Raw genomic sequence first — 16,928 nt, forward strand, 5'->3', positions numbered from 1 at the left:
GGGTGTCTCCTCAACCCAATAAAAAATGTAAAAAAATGCACAGTGTGCATGAGATATGTGAAGGGGGAAAATAGTGGTCTTAAACCAGCCGCAAGACCGGACACATACCAACTGAAGAGCAGCCGCATAGAGGTGAGGTATTCAACAATCCTCTGCTATCCTCCACTCACTCTCGGTCTCTGAAGAAATGTAAATGTCATCAAATCCAGGTATTCTCTGGAGACAACGGATACAGCTCAGAGGTAGTATCATGTACAGTGATAGAAGAACAAGAGTAACATGAATGCTGGGGCTTGGGGGGATATACCCACTGAAAAGAAGGTTAAGCCCTGAAGAATGTCTCACCACTGTTGTGGTGACATCTCCTCCTCCTTTACATTTTGGGGTTTGTTTTACGGAATATTTGAATGGCATAGCAGAAAGCTAAAAAAAGCCTGTGCATATAGCAGAGCTGAAGGATTATATAGATAGCACAGCAGTGATCTCTGGTACAGCTGTAATTTAATTCTGTAATTTAATTCTGTTTCAAGCTCTCCAACAAAAGAAAATCCAATGGGTTTCTTTCCCCTGTCTTTTTATGAATGAAAAAGGCCTGAGGGTTGGATTATTTGTATTTTAATATGAATGGTTTAGGAATACTGTTCTTTTCTACCAACAGGCTGGGGGATCTGGCAGCACTGGAGCAAAACAGAGCTGAGTCCAGGCACCAAACTACACTAAACTTTGCTTCACAGTTCGAAGGAGCACTGAACAGGAAAAGGACAAGAGGAGGGAGTCAGCACTTCTTATATTTTCTAGGAGAGCAGATACTGTACTTCAACTGTCTCACAAATCTCAGGACCTTTTTCCTACCAGGTAAAAAGAAGCAAAAGAGGTCAACAAGCCACTCTTAAACTGCCTGTGAGAAGCTTGTTGATACTCCTTATTCCCAGCAATTACAACCTTTATGTGCCTTTTGAGACTAGACACAAAACAACTCAAAGATTATTTTATGCCATCAACTTAGTTTTCTGTCCTGGTTAACTCTTAGAGTGTCAGAAAGGAACACAGTGAATCATACCTTTTTGTCAAGCCCTGCTGTTTCCAATACTGAAGTAATGAAGTTGGGCCAAATCCTTTGACCCTTCAGGAAGACATGGACTGCCATCTGTGAGGCAAACTCTCTAATTGGCTGCTCTTCTTTTTGGAGATTTCAGTCAAAAAGACAGGTTCCAAGCAATTATGCCACAAGGTTTTCTCTGGGTCTCCCCTTTTTTGTCCCCTCAGCTGAACAGAGGTGCCATTTCTTTCCCCTCCTTCCTCTGGAGAACTCTTGTCCTGCTCTCCATGGGGACCTGCTTCCGGTTTCCTGGTTTACCCATCACAGAGTGCCTGACTTCTTTACTGTCTTAGGCAAAGCTTTATCAAGGCTGCTGCAAGATCTCTCACACAACATAGATTTTTGAGATTAAATATATCCTTTACATCCCCTTAAAGTGAAGTTCACACTGAATATGTCAGATCATGTATGAAGAAAAAAGCATGGTCAAGCTGTACATAAAAACTTCTCCATTAGAAAAAGCTCCCTCTGTAGCACTGGCTGCTAGCAGACATCCAGTTCTTCTAACCTGTCGTTTGAGGGACATCTGGGGACTCGTTCCAAGTCCAGACTTGTGTTCTCTACCTGGTCCAGGAAGAGCTGCACTCTAAGACCTTCACAATTCTAATACAGTGTTCTACATATTGTTTAAGCATTTATTTTTTATCGTAATTGCCATTATGTTCTTTTGTGTTACTTTGTCATTCCTACACACCCAGAGGTTTCTCACTTTAGTCCCTGTCACTCTGGGAGAAACGCATCCGTTCCAAAAACCAGAGGATGAAGTTTGTGGGCCCTCTCTTAGTTCCTTTTGCTGCAGCTTTAACAAACAGCAGCCCAAGTATAATGCTGCTGCTGGATTTGGCTTCTAACAGACTTCACTCAGTAAATAAATATTTAGAAAACATTTTCTTCTGAGCTATCTCTCACCCTCTGAATTACTGAAAATAATATTTGATCTTTTTTGTTCTTACATGCTAGTGAAATATTGCCATATCTGCCTTGTGTGTGGATGCTCCTTCTGCAGTATGCAAATACAATTATCAAACAGATATTTTTTTTTAGTATATACTGTAACATTTAATTTCTATTTTACAATATTTGCTGGATTTGCAAATCTTAACTTTTGGTTTAAATTGCATGACAAGATTTCTTAAAGTATCTAGGATTGTCTTACTGCCATTTGTATAAGCTTGTTCTAAATATGATTATTCTGTCTTCTATACTTAGTGCTCTAGCACGGACATGAGCAGCTGCCTCTGCAGAGACCTGCTGTCCTGAAGCAGCCTAAGCAAGTCAGAACTGACAACAGGGTCTAAAGACAAAGCAGGGTTACTGAAAAAGCAGAGGTGATAAGTGCTGCTATACTTCCTGAAGAGTAGGAGACTGGAACATGAGACATGTCTATGAAAGATTCTTCCTATAGGAGTTGGTATACACAGAAGAAAATAGCATTTCCCAGCTTAAGTGTGTAGATTAGAAGGTTTTTTTGGCTGTAGTTCAAACACAGTGACAAGGTTTAGTACAGAAGATATTACTTCCTAATACTTGTCAGTGTAAAAAAGACTTTGAGAGACAGGAGAAGAAAGAAGATGGGATATTATTGTGTCATTTAAGTCTCTTAAGGACCTCACAACTGCTGTTTCTACGTTTATGTTCTGCTCTTTCTGTATCTCTGCAACGTCTCTGAAATGGGGAATTGCACCTACCCCCATTTAACTAATCACAAAATCATGACTGCAGAGACCAATACCTAGATTCTCAAAGTCACACAGAAGTATATATTCCGCTGATATAAATGAGATGGAAATGTGAAAAAAGACTCAATCTTCACTGAAATTAATTATTTCAGACATAATGAAAATCCACACAAGTGGTGATATCACACAGCCTTTCATTACGGACTCTGTGCTTTACCAAGTGAGCCACTGCCAAGTTATAACTGCATTTTAGCAGGGATCTGAAACTGTAGACATGTTAAAAGTGATCAGAATAAAACATTCTGAGCTGTCCAGTGAGCACTAAAATAATGAGCTGCTGCTTATCACCTGTTGGATCCCAAATTCATATATCTGCAGAAAGGAATTTGAGTGGTCTCAGCAAAAGGGCATGGGCTACAAGAGCTGGGGAAAAAAACTCAGTTTAAGAAGCAAATGGGACATCACCAGTGCGGAGTGCCCTGCCTAAGCCAGAGAGACCATACCCTGATGTTATCAAGCATCTGCAGAAGACCTATTGTGTTTTATCTCTCCTTTTGTGTTACCTGTTCCCTCCATGTAATTCCCCTAAGATAAAGTGGGTTTTCCCCCAAAGTGGGTTAAGACCCCAAAATTTGTAAACTTGAGTTTTCCCCTTTACCTCATCTCTGTAAAACCCCCAATTTGTAATAGGCCACCCCCCTGATGAATATGTAAATCCCCTGTTGAATACATAGACCCTAAACCTTTTAAATATCAACTTGTAAGTCCAATAAAGCATTCCAGTTTCTCGCCTCCACTGGGATGGCTCAGTTTATTGATCTCCACAATCACCTTTTGAAGGCAATTTTTCCAGGGGTCATCTATGAGATTCTGTGAAACCCTTAGGTGTCTCACTTTTACCAGCCAGCAGCCAAAACCTCCAGAAGACTCTGCTCTAGAGGATGCCTTTCTCATAATAGCAGAGGCATAAATACAACTGTATTTGCCTTATTTGAATTTCTGTATTGATCACTGTAGTCTACAGATTCTGAAAACTTTTTACCCTTTCTCTCAGTTCCTACTAGTGTTGAGCATTAAGACGCTTTGACTCGATGACGGAATGTCTAAGGTTTTATGTTCCAGTGCACAACTACGGATCCGAATCATACCAACAACTATAAAGTACCTACCTAACCAAGGAGCATTTCATTAGACCAGCCTGTGCAGCTGAATTGTTATCATCACTTAGACTCAAGAAGGAGTGAAGGCAGCTTCCTCCCCTGTCTCCGGCACCTCAGGGAAGAGGAATTTGGACAGCAGAACTCGGAAGAACATTTGATCTATGTGACATGCCTGCCACACACAACCTCTTTCATAACCATGGTATTTAACTACCAGCACATATGGTCATCCCTGCAGACACTGAGACAATTCATACATGACCTATGCATTTTCTTTTTCCCCTAGAGAGAAGTGGACAGGCTGGAAATGCAGTTGTTGATAGTTTTTAGCATTCAGGATGGCCAGAATACTCATTACCTGATGTGAGAAATCATATACTTCAACAATAGTCTGCTTTCTTGCAGATTGCTTTCTGCTATTTTTGCAGAACTATAGTAGGGTAACATGGAGTAAACATTTGGGGCTTTAAAGCAAGACTGCCATGACTTTCTTCATTTAAGGTAAAAGAAGATTACAAGTTCCATAATCCTTTTTTCTAGAGTTAAATGGCCTATGGACAGTAGAATAATGACGACACAGGAACAGCAAACGGCCAACTTCATAGAGAACAAGTAACAGGCTATAAGTAAAACCTTGGACTACACAGAACAGCCCCTGAAGGTCCACTCTGAACTTGTCTTCTGTGTATACCATATCATATCTGGGCTGAATCTGACTTTTGAGACCATCATTTTTTTGTGCAAACAGGCTATGAAAGTGCATGTCATTTCTCTTTGAATTACAAAGACATGAGATCAAGAAGCTCTGGCTTGGCTAAACCACTCTCAGCAGTTCTGATGCCTCTCAAACACCAAGGTCAAGGCCAAACCCTTTTTTCTAGCCAGAAATAGGGACATAAATTTGCATTTCAATATAAAATATAGAATATTTACTCATCATGAAGAAAATAACCGATTATATGACAGGGATTATGAGTTTAACAATCTTTGCTTTTCCCCTGTGTATGACATATATATAAGGCAGCACTGCATTCTCAAAGGAAACCAAGAGGGAACTAAAGCTGATTTATTTGTGTATTATAATCCCAGCATTCAGCAATGAGTTTTTAAAAGGCAACAGTCCCTGGGAAAGGAGTCCAGCACACAACTTATCTGACCTACTACAGTCTACTACTTCATTCCTGAAGTCTTGGCATATATGATCCCTGTTCATCAGAAAGACCATAAATGAAATAGTTCAGTGTGTTCTTTTGCTGCCATATTTTCTGTGCTCTAGGGGGAGATCAGAAATTCTGGACTTTATTTATTTCTCAGGATCAGAAATGGAAAGATATCCTAGTGTTGGATACAATATTCAAAGTCATGAGATTAATGAAATTGAGGGCTTTTTGCAACAGTGTAACAAATTCTGTTTTTAAGCAAATCACTCTCACCACACAGAATAACATGACTTTTGTTGAGATTTACCATGTTTAATTAGTCATTTTTTCAGTAGCTTAACCATGTATTCAGTTAAATAAAGTAATAAACAAAAATGTTCAAATTGAGACAATACTGTCTTTATGTTATTTTTAAATTGTGATCAGGTATCTGTGGGACATGGAAAACTAAAAATCAACCAAAGTACATAACCTTTGCTTCTCTAGTAAAATTTAGTGCCAAATTCTGCTCTCAGGTAAATGTCTATACAAGCATTGTCCATAACAACATAGGGCGTATTTTAAAAAGTGCCAAAGATCAGTAGCTGTTCTCACATCTCAAAGGCTCTACACACAGCAAACAGAGAGCTGGTGTCTGGCTCTAACACATACTGCCCTCCTGGCCTACTGCAAGCAGTCACAGCATCGCTCCTCTACAACAAACTGATTTGATTTCACCAGATGGTAATTCAGATAAATTTTTGTTTACTTCAATTTGCTTGCTTCAAGTAATGAGAGCACAATTTGGCTCCTTTCTCAGGGAAAAGGAAGCCAACCAAACATGACTTTCACCAGGCCTCAGTTTTTGGCCCCAGATTTCAACATATACTATTACAGCAATCAAAAGAACCATAGAAATTACTTATCATTTTACTGTTCCTTACACATTTCACACAGTCCTGCAGCAAGCAGAATCACAGATGAACCCTAGAACATACAGAGAGCACAACTACTACACTGGACATGAAAAGGAAATTTTATTAAACATGTTTACATAACATGAGTTGGAAGTTCATTTAAAAGCACAGGGGAGTGTTAAGACAAGTGGTCAAAATAGAAAGATACTATTGAATTATAACTAGTTGGTGTTTGGCCACTAAGACAGAGCAGGATCTAGTAGTAGTGCACCAACGCTTGAGTTCTTCCTGCTCAGCAGGTCGAGCAGTAACCAATTTATGCCCTATGGAAAGATGGGCAGAATAATTCCCATGTGTTGAGTAATAATAAATAGTTCACTTGGTGCAGGCAGTATGTCTATGAATTAAAACCTAGTGTGTACACAGTTTCTACATGTGTTACAGCCCCACAGTAGGAATCTACACCAAAATAGTTATTAGAAGGAATTTGGTCCGTACTACATCACGTTTTCCATAGGGTAAAAAATAAAGTCCATCTATAGACATTTAGCACCAGACCCACATATCTAGCCTGGCTAAAACCTGCAAAATGTCTATAAGAAAAATGGATGGCTTAGATTTCTTGGTTACTTCAGTATAGTAATTACGAGCAAACTGTACAAGTACATGCAACATACAAGCTGGCCTATGTGGAACTAACATACATTATTAAATAACCTTTGTCATCTCTTTTTACAAAACGTGCATGCAGCTTTGAACAGTTCCAAGTCATGCTGCTCTATTTTTGTGATCACAAAATTGAATGGCCTGTAAAGGAGGGGAAACATATCAATGCACCTGCAGGAATCTGCAGTTCTTCGCACATATACAGAATATCACAAGGGATTTCAAGGCCAAGAAGAACTCAAATGAATAAAAAGCAAATTGAAATTTGACTTTTCTTTTTTTTTCTCCAAAAAGTAAGATATCTTGCGTTAAAAAATCAAGCCTTGTGCTTGCATCAATCTCAAAGAAATGTAAACTAAAATTTGATAAAAACATTAGTAAGTGCAGAATATTTCAACTGGAATTTCCAGCGAAACATTGAACAACTCATACCATGCTCTATCCAGGGCAGACAGGTGCGTCTGAAGCGACACACATCAGAGAAGCCCGGGTACAGCTGAAAGTGTCATATGCTCAATTCATTCCTGGTCAACATTTTGGGAAGTCAAATATACATTTATACACAGAAACGTAAGTATTTCCTCTCCATTTCTAGGAGGAAAATTGCATTACCAGTAACATATTCAATGTCAAAATTAAGACTAAAGCTGCTTTATACCAGTCCCCAGCAGTAGTTGCAGAATTCTTCAAAATTCTTCCATGCAAAACATCATAAACATAAAAGTTATTATATATATAATGCAAACATATCTGCTTTTTACAAAGAAAAAGTGGCACTGTGATGATTATTTATTTTTAGGAAGATAACTAAGATTGGTCATTTGTTCTGGGTTCCCATGTGAGAGACTTGTAAGTACCAGAACTGAGAAACGATTTGAACTTGCTGCAATTGTAACTGTGGCTGTTGAACATTTTAACGATGCTTACAGAGATATGCTTCAGCCCTTTTTTGTTTGGTTTAGAAAAAGAAAGGAAGGGTCTCTGTTAGCAGTGTGAGGACTTCTATGAAACTAGCAGAATCATGTGGCAAAAAACTGGTGGAAGTGAAGTACAGAAAAACTGTTGAAACACCAGGAAGGTAACACTGCTTGAGGGCTCTGTCAAAATGTGAAAAATGCAACATTGTTAACAGAGTGAGAGCTTCCAGTTTGGGTCACCTTTGACTTAGATCAAATCTAAAAGTCCCTCCCCTTTTTCTTTTTTTCCTTTTTTCTTTTTTTTTTTTTTGATCATTATAAGCATCAGTGATAGCCGCTAAGAGATTAGCCGTATGTGATATACCTTTGTTCTGTCAATTTAAGCTATCTCTTAACAAACAGACATACATTTGGATAACTACTACAAGTGAAAACAGAAGTGATTGTCTCTCTCCAACAGTGTTTTTTGATTATGTGAATATCTGGTTCCAATTGTTATCCTGGGTGATGTTTTTATTAGACAGCACCTGCTACTACGATCTAATGCAGGGAGGCCCAGTTGAACTTTCCAGAGATGACTGGGAAGCCCTGCGTGTCAGGGGAGTCAATGTTGGATCCACTAGCGATGAAGGTGGAAATAATTTATACCAGCCTATTACCACACTGGACAGATCTAGTTCCTCCAGAAGGATCTGGGCAACTCCCATGAAGCATTTGTGGTCCATTCGGCCATAGTCTCCCCAGACTATTACCTGGAAGAACATAAAATTAAGGTTCAACATTGTTCCCAAATCTGTGTTTATAAGGGATTATGTACTTATATCTGTGCTTATACATGTGCACTCCTGTTATGTGTAGGATAAGGAAAATGTTACTCTTAAGTGTGAATGATTGCTTCCCTTTTGTGGGAAAACGTTATGGCAGGACAGGAGTGAGAGGCAACAAAAGAGAAATGTCTCACAACTCAGACATTTTGCAAGCCTGAAACCACAAGCCACAAGGATGTGTTTGCTGATAGTTATAAAATTAAATGCTTATGAGTTGGAATGGGTTTACGCATACTGGTTAAATTTAAGTAAACATGAAAGTGCTTCTCCAAATGACAGCCTAAAATGGGATTAAGAAGCAACTGACCTGAAGGACTTTACCCTGTGGACTTTCTTCAAAAACCAGTGTCTGTTGGTACAAAGGATCAAGGGTCTTCCTTGCAATTCTGGTCTTCTTCTTAGCTATACATGCTCCATTTTCCAGTAAATACACTTTGACATATGGAGCTGCAAACAGAACATTATGAATGTTATATTTGGATTTACAGTGCACATCTGAGATGCAAGACAAATGCCTTAAAAGGAAACTGAGTGGAAAGAAAATGACAAACGTTATCTTCACTGTATCTTCATAATTGTATAATCTGAATACAATTATATTTGTAAAATAAATTACATGGTCCATAAGAAATCAATTTAACTTTTATAAACTTGGAATATAATGATGTAAGATGTTACTAACAACAATTACACTTCATGTCTGTAATTTTAAAAATGCTTTATTTTTCCAGGAATTAACCATCACTGACAGCTATTCTGAAGTCTCTATTATGCTTAGGGGTCAGAGACAGTTCAAAACAAAAGAAGTATTTAAAACTACACCATTCCAATAACACAGACATTAATTGCTAGTTCATCTTCAGCTCCTAAAGAAGTTGCAAAGTACCACTTTGGCTAAATGTTATCTAAAACAACTGTTACAGTTGTTACAGTAAGCAGTCTTTGTGGTATTGATTCTAAATCTCTTCTAATAGAGATTTCTATAAATAACTTGAACTTCAACAAATGTCCTTATAAAATGATACAATATTAAATCTCATTCATTATACAAATTATTGACACTAGCACAAGCTGCTGTCTTCTTGAAGCACAGTTGTGTACAGAAGACCCTGGCATGTAAGTTTGTTAATTTGTTTGTTCAAAGCACTTTCATCCATTCTTCATCTCTTTTCATGGAGAACAAACACAAAGGATGTCATCTATATTGACAAAGTCCCTCTTAGATATATGACTTGCCTAAGATACACAGAAATATTTCTGCAAGTGTTCCTTCCAGAACAGATGTTGAGTTGCTGAAAGTCATTCCTTGAAAGGTGCCATGCAACTGGCAGATGTGAGGTGGTACACTGGTAGCAAGGATATATCCATGCACACACTCCTTGTTGAAAAGCAAACCAAACAAATGCAAATATAGTGACAGCCAACAAGGAGCTCAAAAAATCTCCAATCCCCAGTTCGTTAGTGTATTTCATATTGTTGTTTTCTGTTCATATATTGTCTATCTTTTTCCATACCTGGGGTAGATTTGGAGCCAGGTTTTTGTGTGAGGCCACGGGCTCTAATGACTTCTACTTCTAACTGGCCTTTTTTATCTACCATTCCAATCTGGATGTCACCTGAGAGGGAGAAGAAGGAAGTACACATTTTAGAGAAGCAGTACAGCTAGGAAATAGGGTATAAGAGTGAGAAACAGAAAGACTAGCTTGATATTATTCTTCTGTCTTATTGTGCTTGTTGCCTCTCCCCCTGATTCCTTTAATTTCTCCATCCTTAACCAAGGACTAAATGATATATAATTAGGGAGCAGGGTGCCCTCTCTTGGTGTACAGTTTTTACCGGACCAAAATAGGTGTTTTTCTTTCAAAAGTCTGCAACAAGCATAAGGGTGATAATGTTCCTGTTTTTATCAATATTCCACACACCCATTTTTGGTACGAATAAAATATTGCAGCATGTTAAAAAAATAAACTGCTCTTGTTTCTAAATAGTCAAACTCATTTTCCTGCCTGAGTTTTGACAAATGACATTTCCTGCAGAAAAAAATGTAAACTGCTTAGTCTGAGACCAAGCATGTTCTGATCTAGATCAACAAAATACAAGGGAAGTCAACTATGAGCTGATGCTCAAGGCATTATATATCTGTGGTTTCATATATCATGGAATCAGCTGGGTTGAAGTCTAACAGGTCACTTAGAATAAAAAATGAACAGTATGACACAGTAGCTATGTGACACTTGGGCAAATAAACGAACTACATTCACGAAACACATGAGTATGTATATATTTGACATGTAAACTGTGATTGTTTAAAAAAACAAATTCACAAACAGATAGTCTCAAACTATAGAAATTGGGGTCTGGATTTAGAGAAACAGCATTTTGAAATTAACTGGGCATGAGATTTTCATGTTTTTCTAACAGCATACTAAAGTAGTATTTATAGCTTCATATGTGAAGCATGACAGAGCAGCAGGGAAAATTTTTTTATCAATCAAACTTTGCTTGAATAAACATAGCTCTGTGTTACACTAAAAATAGGCGAGGAAAATTCCAACAAGCCTTTTTTAAGAGCACATCTCTGTATCACACGTTCAAAACAAAACATGCGTCAGGGAACCAGAAGGGGGAGCAATAATACAAACATTTTCAAATTGTCACTTGTTAAAGGGTACCACAGAGAAGGTATTCTGAAGGTTGTTAAAAAGCATGATGAAGTGTTTTTGGGACAGGCAAAACTTGAGCCTTTAGTAAATAAATTAGTTCTAAGAATTTAAAATAAATGTATTACTCAAGTTATCTGCAGAAAAATCTTTAGTCAAAAAACAAGATTAAAATAAAGAGACGGAAGAAATCTAGACCCTTACATTCATACCAATAAAGCCACTTAAATATTTATTGGGCAAAGAATCTCACAAATATATTTTCTTTCAAAATAACAATAAAAATATTAATTTAATAAATTTGGTGATTATTAATGCTTTAGTAGCAGTCATTTGGATTTATACAGCAAGTCTTGCCTTAGAGGGTACTCAGAGCATTCTCAGGATAGTTTTCCTTCTTCTAATGAGTTGGGAAGAAAAAACTCTCTTCCACAATTTTTCTTTCTGTTTCTCTCCACTTTTTCAGATGTGTCTCAGTAGCCCTTCCTATAACTGATTTTCCTAAGACAGTTGTACTGAAGCACTGGCCATTTATAATTTCCAGCAGGAGAAGTATCATTACACTAGTGGATCAAGGACTCCTCACTCAGCATCCTAAAGCATGTCTAAGAACTGCTCATATATAAGCAAAAAACAACAACAGCAAAAAACCCCAAGCCTTTCCGAAGATACTTACACAGACCTGCACAGCCCTGTACTGTTGCACTCCTCGTACAACTCCCACTCTGTTCATATGAAGAAGATACAGCTAATGCTACTATAGGAAATTACAGACAGGGCTGTAACATAGAGAAGATCACAGGTAGCCCCAGGCAGCAGTTGTAGAAAAGAACTTTGTGTCTCTCATGGCAAACACTGGCTTTATCAGCAACCGATAAATAGGCATTGCAAATGTGGCCAGAAGTTTCACATTCTGGGATTAGATGAACTTGGAAAAATGTAGTTTGGTCAGAAACCCTCTGTCACATGCAATATAACCTGTGTCAAGCGAATATACATTCTGGACAGCTGAAATTTTGCAGAGAGCCACTTTTGGAGAAGCCAAAATAATTTTGAGTGGGAAGTAAAACCCCTATATTCAAATGGCAAATAAGATAGCCAACACCTTAAATGGAGCAAATACTGTTTCTCACCCCATTTTTGATGCCAGCATGCTAGAAACACCAGTGACTGCATATAGGACCTTCATGTTTACAGTGAAGGAAGACACTTTGTAAAAGTCTTTTTGGTGCAGTAGTCTGGCAGTGTGTGCCTTAGCTAATTGTCTTATTAGTCCCTTAACAGAGTAGAACATATTATTCTTACCCATGGCAGGGGTTGCCAGTGTTTGTCGGCCTACTAACTGTGCAGGTCCAAGTCCATCGAGGAAATCACTAAACTGACTGTCAGCGCCCAGCCGTACTCCAGGAAATATTAAGCTGAAACAAAATAAAAGCTGGTTAAGCATAAGATCAGGATTCATTTCTATTGTCCTACAGTATTTACCTCAAAAGTACTACTGATAAAAGGCAAGCAGCTCAGGATGGACAACCACAATTCTGCACCATCAGGAATGAGCTGTTTCCCATGGACTCCAAAGCAGTGTAGTGAAATTCTGCACACAGACACAAAATAGTCCATAAAACAGGTCTTGCTAAGCAGTTCTTCAGGAGCAGTGAAGAGTCTGACAGGTGAATAAACTGTGAGTGACCTTGTATGAGAAAACATAAAAGCTTCAAGAAATTTAATAGCCTGTCCTTCATTTTTGAATGTTTGACTGACTTAGATCCAAACCCCACCTGCATCAGTTAGAGCTAACAGGAAAACCAGATGTATACACTAAATTAATCTGATTGCTGCAGCTGTTTAATGAAGCAGTAAACTGGCAGGTAGTACTAGTGGTGATTAGAGTTAAAGCTCATACCACTGCCTAGCCAAAATATTCTGGTAGACAAACTGGATCTACAGTTGGTACCTACCCCTCTTTCAAGATACAAATTGAACACATACATAGGCACAGATTATAAGGAAACATTCAAGGCCAGGTTAGATGGGGCTTTAAGCAACCTGGTGCAGTTGAAGATGTGCCTGCTGAGGGCAGAGGGGTTGGACTAGATCTTTATAGGTCCCTTCCAACTCAAACTATTCTATGATGCTATGATATCTGCTTTTCCAAGCTACTTTCTTATATTCCAGAGTCTCCACTTTATATTTATTAGAGACAGAGTCTTCAAACAATAACAAGAGAAACAAACAAAAAAAAAGAGAAGGAGAGAAAGAATGACCCGTGGTGGGAAGACTCAGCTTTGACTTCCTTATCACGGTTATGAGGAATAGAGGAACAGAGTTTGAACTAAGTCTAGGTAACATCTTACCCAGCAGGCCATCCACCACTCTATATCTGCTTCTCCTTCAAAGGAAATTCCCTAATAGACTGCAATAAATAATAAAAAAACTTCCTAATAAAAACATGTAGTGTGAAAAGCTTTGATTTCTTCACATCAGGCTTATGTGCTCCAGCCATTCAATTCACACTTAAAACTCTTTACAAACCCATAAGTTGCATAGAAAAAGCCCATTTCTCTCTTGAAAACTAACTGCTCTTACTATGCCTGCATAAACATATAGATTGTCTGTGACAAAAATTGGCCAGAAAATATCATAGAATCATAGAATATATTGAGTTGGAAGGGACCCACAAGAGTCATCAAAGTCTAACTCCTGGCCCTGCACAGGATCGTACCCGAGTCACACCATGCACCCAAGATTATTGTCCAAATGCTTCTTGAACTCTGTCAGGCTTGGTGCTGTGACCACTTCCCTGGGGAGCCTGTTCCAGTGCCCAACCACCCTCTGGGTGAAGAACCTTTTCCTAATGTCCAGCCTAAACCTCCCCTGACACATCCTCATACCATTCCCTCGGCACAGTGCTTCTCATTAGAAAACTCTGTTTTTCCAACAGTTTAGTTTTAAAATCTGTCTTTTTTTAAAAAATAAGTTTTCTTTAGATGGAGGAGGAAAAGAATCTCAAGGTCTTCAGTTCAACCATCAGCCCACCACTTAGAGCATTCACCTAACTTTGAGATGCAGCTTCAAGCCCAGCCCTTTTGACAAGACACAATCTGCTTCTCACCCCAGTGTCATTATCCTTTCACTCTTGCTTCTGCTATGAAAAGTTTCTTGCTTGTTTCTTTGGTTTTTTTCCCAAGATGTGTCACATTTTGTCACATGTTGACTAACATAGAAAATATTTACTTGAGACCACATGTCCAGCTATACTATATAATAATGAAGGTTGAGAAGTACACACTCATCTTAATGTATATTAATTCTAGTTCATTAAACTCCAATTAAGGGCCAAGCAAGTACCTGGGGTACCTACTGTAGGGATAGCTGAGCTACGTATCTGATTGGTCTTAAGAAATGCAGCATGAGGAATGTTACTGTCAATAAATTATGTGATCCTAGAAGTAAAGTCAGGGTCACACACACAAGGAAGGACAAGAATCCTGTGCAAACTTAACTTAAGCACTTCCTAACTGTCATCGTTATCTCCCTACAGTAATGTCAAGAGTGAACTTCAGACAAAACAAGAGAAAAAAATGTTGCAAGCAGCCCCACTATTCTGAATAGAAGGTGCTGCCAAAAGCTGATCCAATGTTCACACTGGACATAACATCTGAAGTTAAAGCTGACCCTTCTAATGTTAAAAAGCAAGCCCAGAGGAGGGAGAGAGGGAGATGATTTTAGGATCAGCTGGGACAGTGCCTGCACTCTGATTATGTAACAGAGCTGTGTGGTTTCCCCTCCACTGAGATTGTGTTGAAGTAATGTTCTACAAATAAGCCAGTGATGCACGTGGGGGAAGTAATTAAACAGTAGAAACTTCTTTTATTGGTCATCTTTCTTACCATTTAACTTTCTTCTTTCACTGTGGTCTAAACCCAGAGCTGCTGTAAACTAATATTATTCTATGGAACTCATACAAATTTAAAGCAACTGAGGATTTGATCCATAGCTAAATCACAGAATCACAGAAAAACAGAAGACTTCACAGAGGTTTTCTAAGCCACAAAGTGCAGCACCCCACTGAACAGAGCCCTCTGGCATCCCTTTTGCCTATGGCACTGTGTACTGTTTAAAGAATGTTTCTCTTCTCTCATTTCAGCAAGATATATTTAACTTTTTCACCTGATTTTTGTTGTCTCCCTCCTTTGACCCATTCTTCCAGGCTTCCCTTCAGAGTCACTGTTAGATATCAGTGGTGTTTTCACTTCACTGAACTCACTGTTTCTTTAGTCTTGCCAGAGATTGGAATAGAGATGTGGAACTCAGAGAGAACAATCCTTAAAGCTAAGGTCAAGTACAAAGTGGGTTTGGAGTCATGAAATAAAGCTGAGGTATACTGAGAATCAGGAATCAACCAGAAGAACTGGTAACTATCAAACCAAAACATAGTGAAAAGTTAGGGTGCCAAAAGAATGGATCAAAGAAGCAGGACAAACATGGTCAGATGTGAAGATAGCTATTGCATGAGAGATCTGAGAGGTAAGGAGAATTATCAGAGGCAGAGCTGATGCTAGTGCAGCAAGAGATGGGGTGCAGGCACAGGTGCTGAGGAGACAGAAACAAGACATGAAATGCAGATAGTGTGACTACCAATTTATGATAGCTTGAAGATGTGCCTAGTTCTAAAGGACAATTTTCAAACTATGTCCCACTACGCACACCCAGCCTGCAATATGTCCCAGTAAAAAGCAAGCACTCTGTTTACTTACCAGGCTTGCTCTCCTCACTGCCTTACTCAGAAGCTGATTCTGAAATCAACAGTTTAAGGCTCTACCTTTTTGTCCTCTAGATGCCTGCTGTGACCTCCAGATCCGGACCTTGGCTGTCCTAGCCTTGACAAATCTGTTTACACACAATGGAGGTGGAACAGAAGATTTAGCTGTTCCCCTAAAAATTTCCTCACCCCTAGTGCTGGCTCCCACCCCTCCCCTCCACTGCTAATCAGGAAAACAGGCTCCCACAGCTCCTCCTTAGCAGGGTCCAGTTTATTGGGCCCTTTGTTACCGAGGGGAGAGACTGATGCCTTACAGATTGACACTCCAGCATAGAGAGGAAGGAGCATGGCAGGATGGAGTGTTGAAAGGGTAAAAGTAATGCCCCATCAAGGAATCATAATGATGAAAACCGGTCCCTTATTCTTCACTTGAGCCTTATCTGATTTGGGTTTGAATTATTCATAATATAGCCTGTTTTTCTTACAGTGGCTGTTAAAATTCTTAGCATTGTCACAGAATCACGGGATGGTTAGGGTTGGAAGGGACCTTAAAAATCATCTAGTTTTGATGCCCCTGCAGTGCTCAAGGACATCTTTCACTAGATCAGGTGACTCAAAGCCCCATCCAACCTGGTGGGCAGAAGAGTGGTAACACAGTAAGCATATAAAAAGACGAAGCCAAAGAAGTCCAAATCTCTCATTTTGTTTCCAAGTCTATAGAGTGCATTTGCTTACCCCCATTTTCCCTTTCTGTGGGGAGTCATCTTCTAAGAATTCCCGAGTGACCGCTGTGCATTGGTACACACGGCAGAGTCCCACTGAGAACTGTGAGGAGGCTGGAGTATTCATGCATTCTTTCATGTCAGAACTGCCTTTGTTCTCCTTTCCTACATATTGAGTTGTTTTGCAGTGAATGAAAACAGCTACCCCATTCCCCACAGCTGTCTGCCTGACTTAGCTGATGGGGCAGCTGGACTTTGCGTTTACAATTCTCAATAAGAGACTTGGACCAACTCCAAACTAAACTTTCTTTGTATATAGTATTACTGAACAGTTTCATATCACAGGGATTCACACATGATGTCTGAAGTTTAACTCTGAG

General features: G+C 39.0%; 1 protein-coding gene across 15 annotated transcripts in view; it reads right to left on the bottom strand.

The window, feature by feature from the left end:
* Positions 1-6,098: 6,098 nt before the first annotated feature.
* Positions 6,099-16,928, bottom strand: part of RIMS1 (regulating synaptic membrane exocytosis 1) — a 197,313-nt gene continuing 186,483 nt past the window's right edge. For all 15 annotated transcript variants that reach the window (XM_029962695.1, XM_018078203.1, XM_018078216.1 and 12 more), the window contains 4 exons: positions 12,370-12,482; positions 9,919-10,020; positions 8,712-8,851; positions 6,099-8,329 (listed from right to left, as the gene is read on the bottom strand). In XM_029962695.1, the coding sequence (XP_029818555.1) occupies positions 8,111-8,329; positions 8,712-8,851; positions 9,919-10,020; positions 12,370-12,482 (574 nt within the window). In that variant the 3' untranslated portion in view covers positions 6,099-8,110. The remainder of the gene's footprint in view (positions 8,330-8,711; positions 8,852-9,918; positions 10,021-12,369; positions 12,483-16,928) is intronic.

The sequence above is a fragment of the Manacus vitellinus genome, unplaced genomic scaffold (assembly GCF_001715985.3).
Source record: "Manacus vitellinus isolate BGI_N305 unplaced genomic scaffold, ASM171598v3 scaffold_4_pilon, whole genome shotgun sequence".
NCBI lineage: Eukaryota > Metazoa > Chordata > Aves > Passeriformes > Pipridae > Manacus > Manacus vitellinus.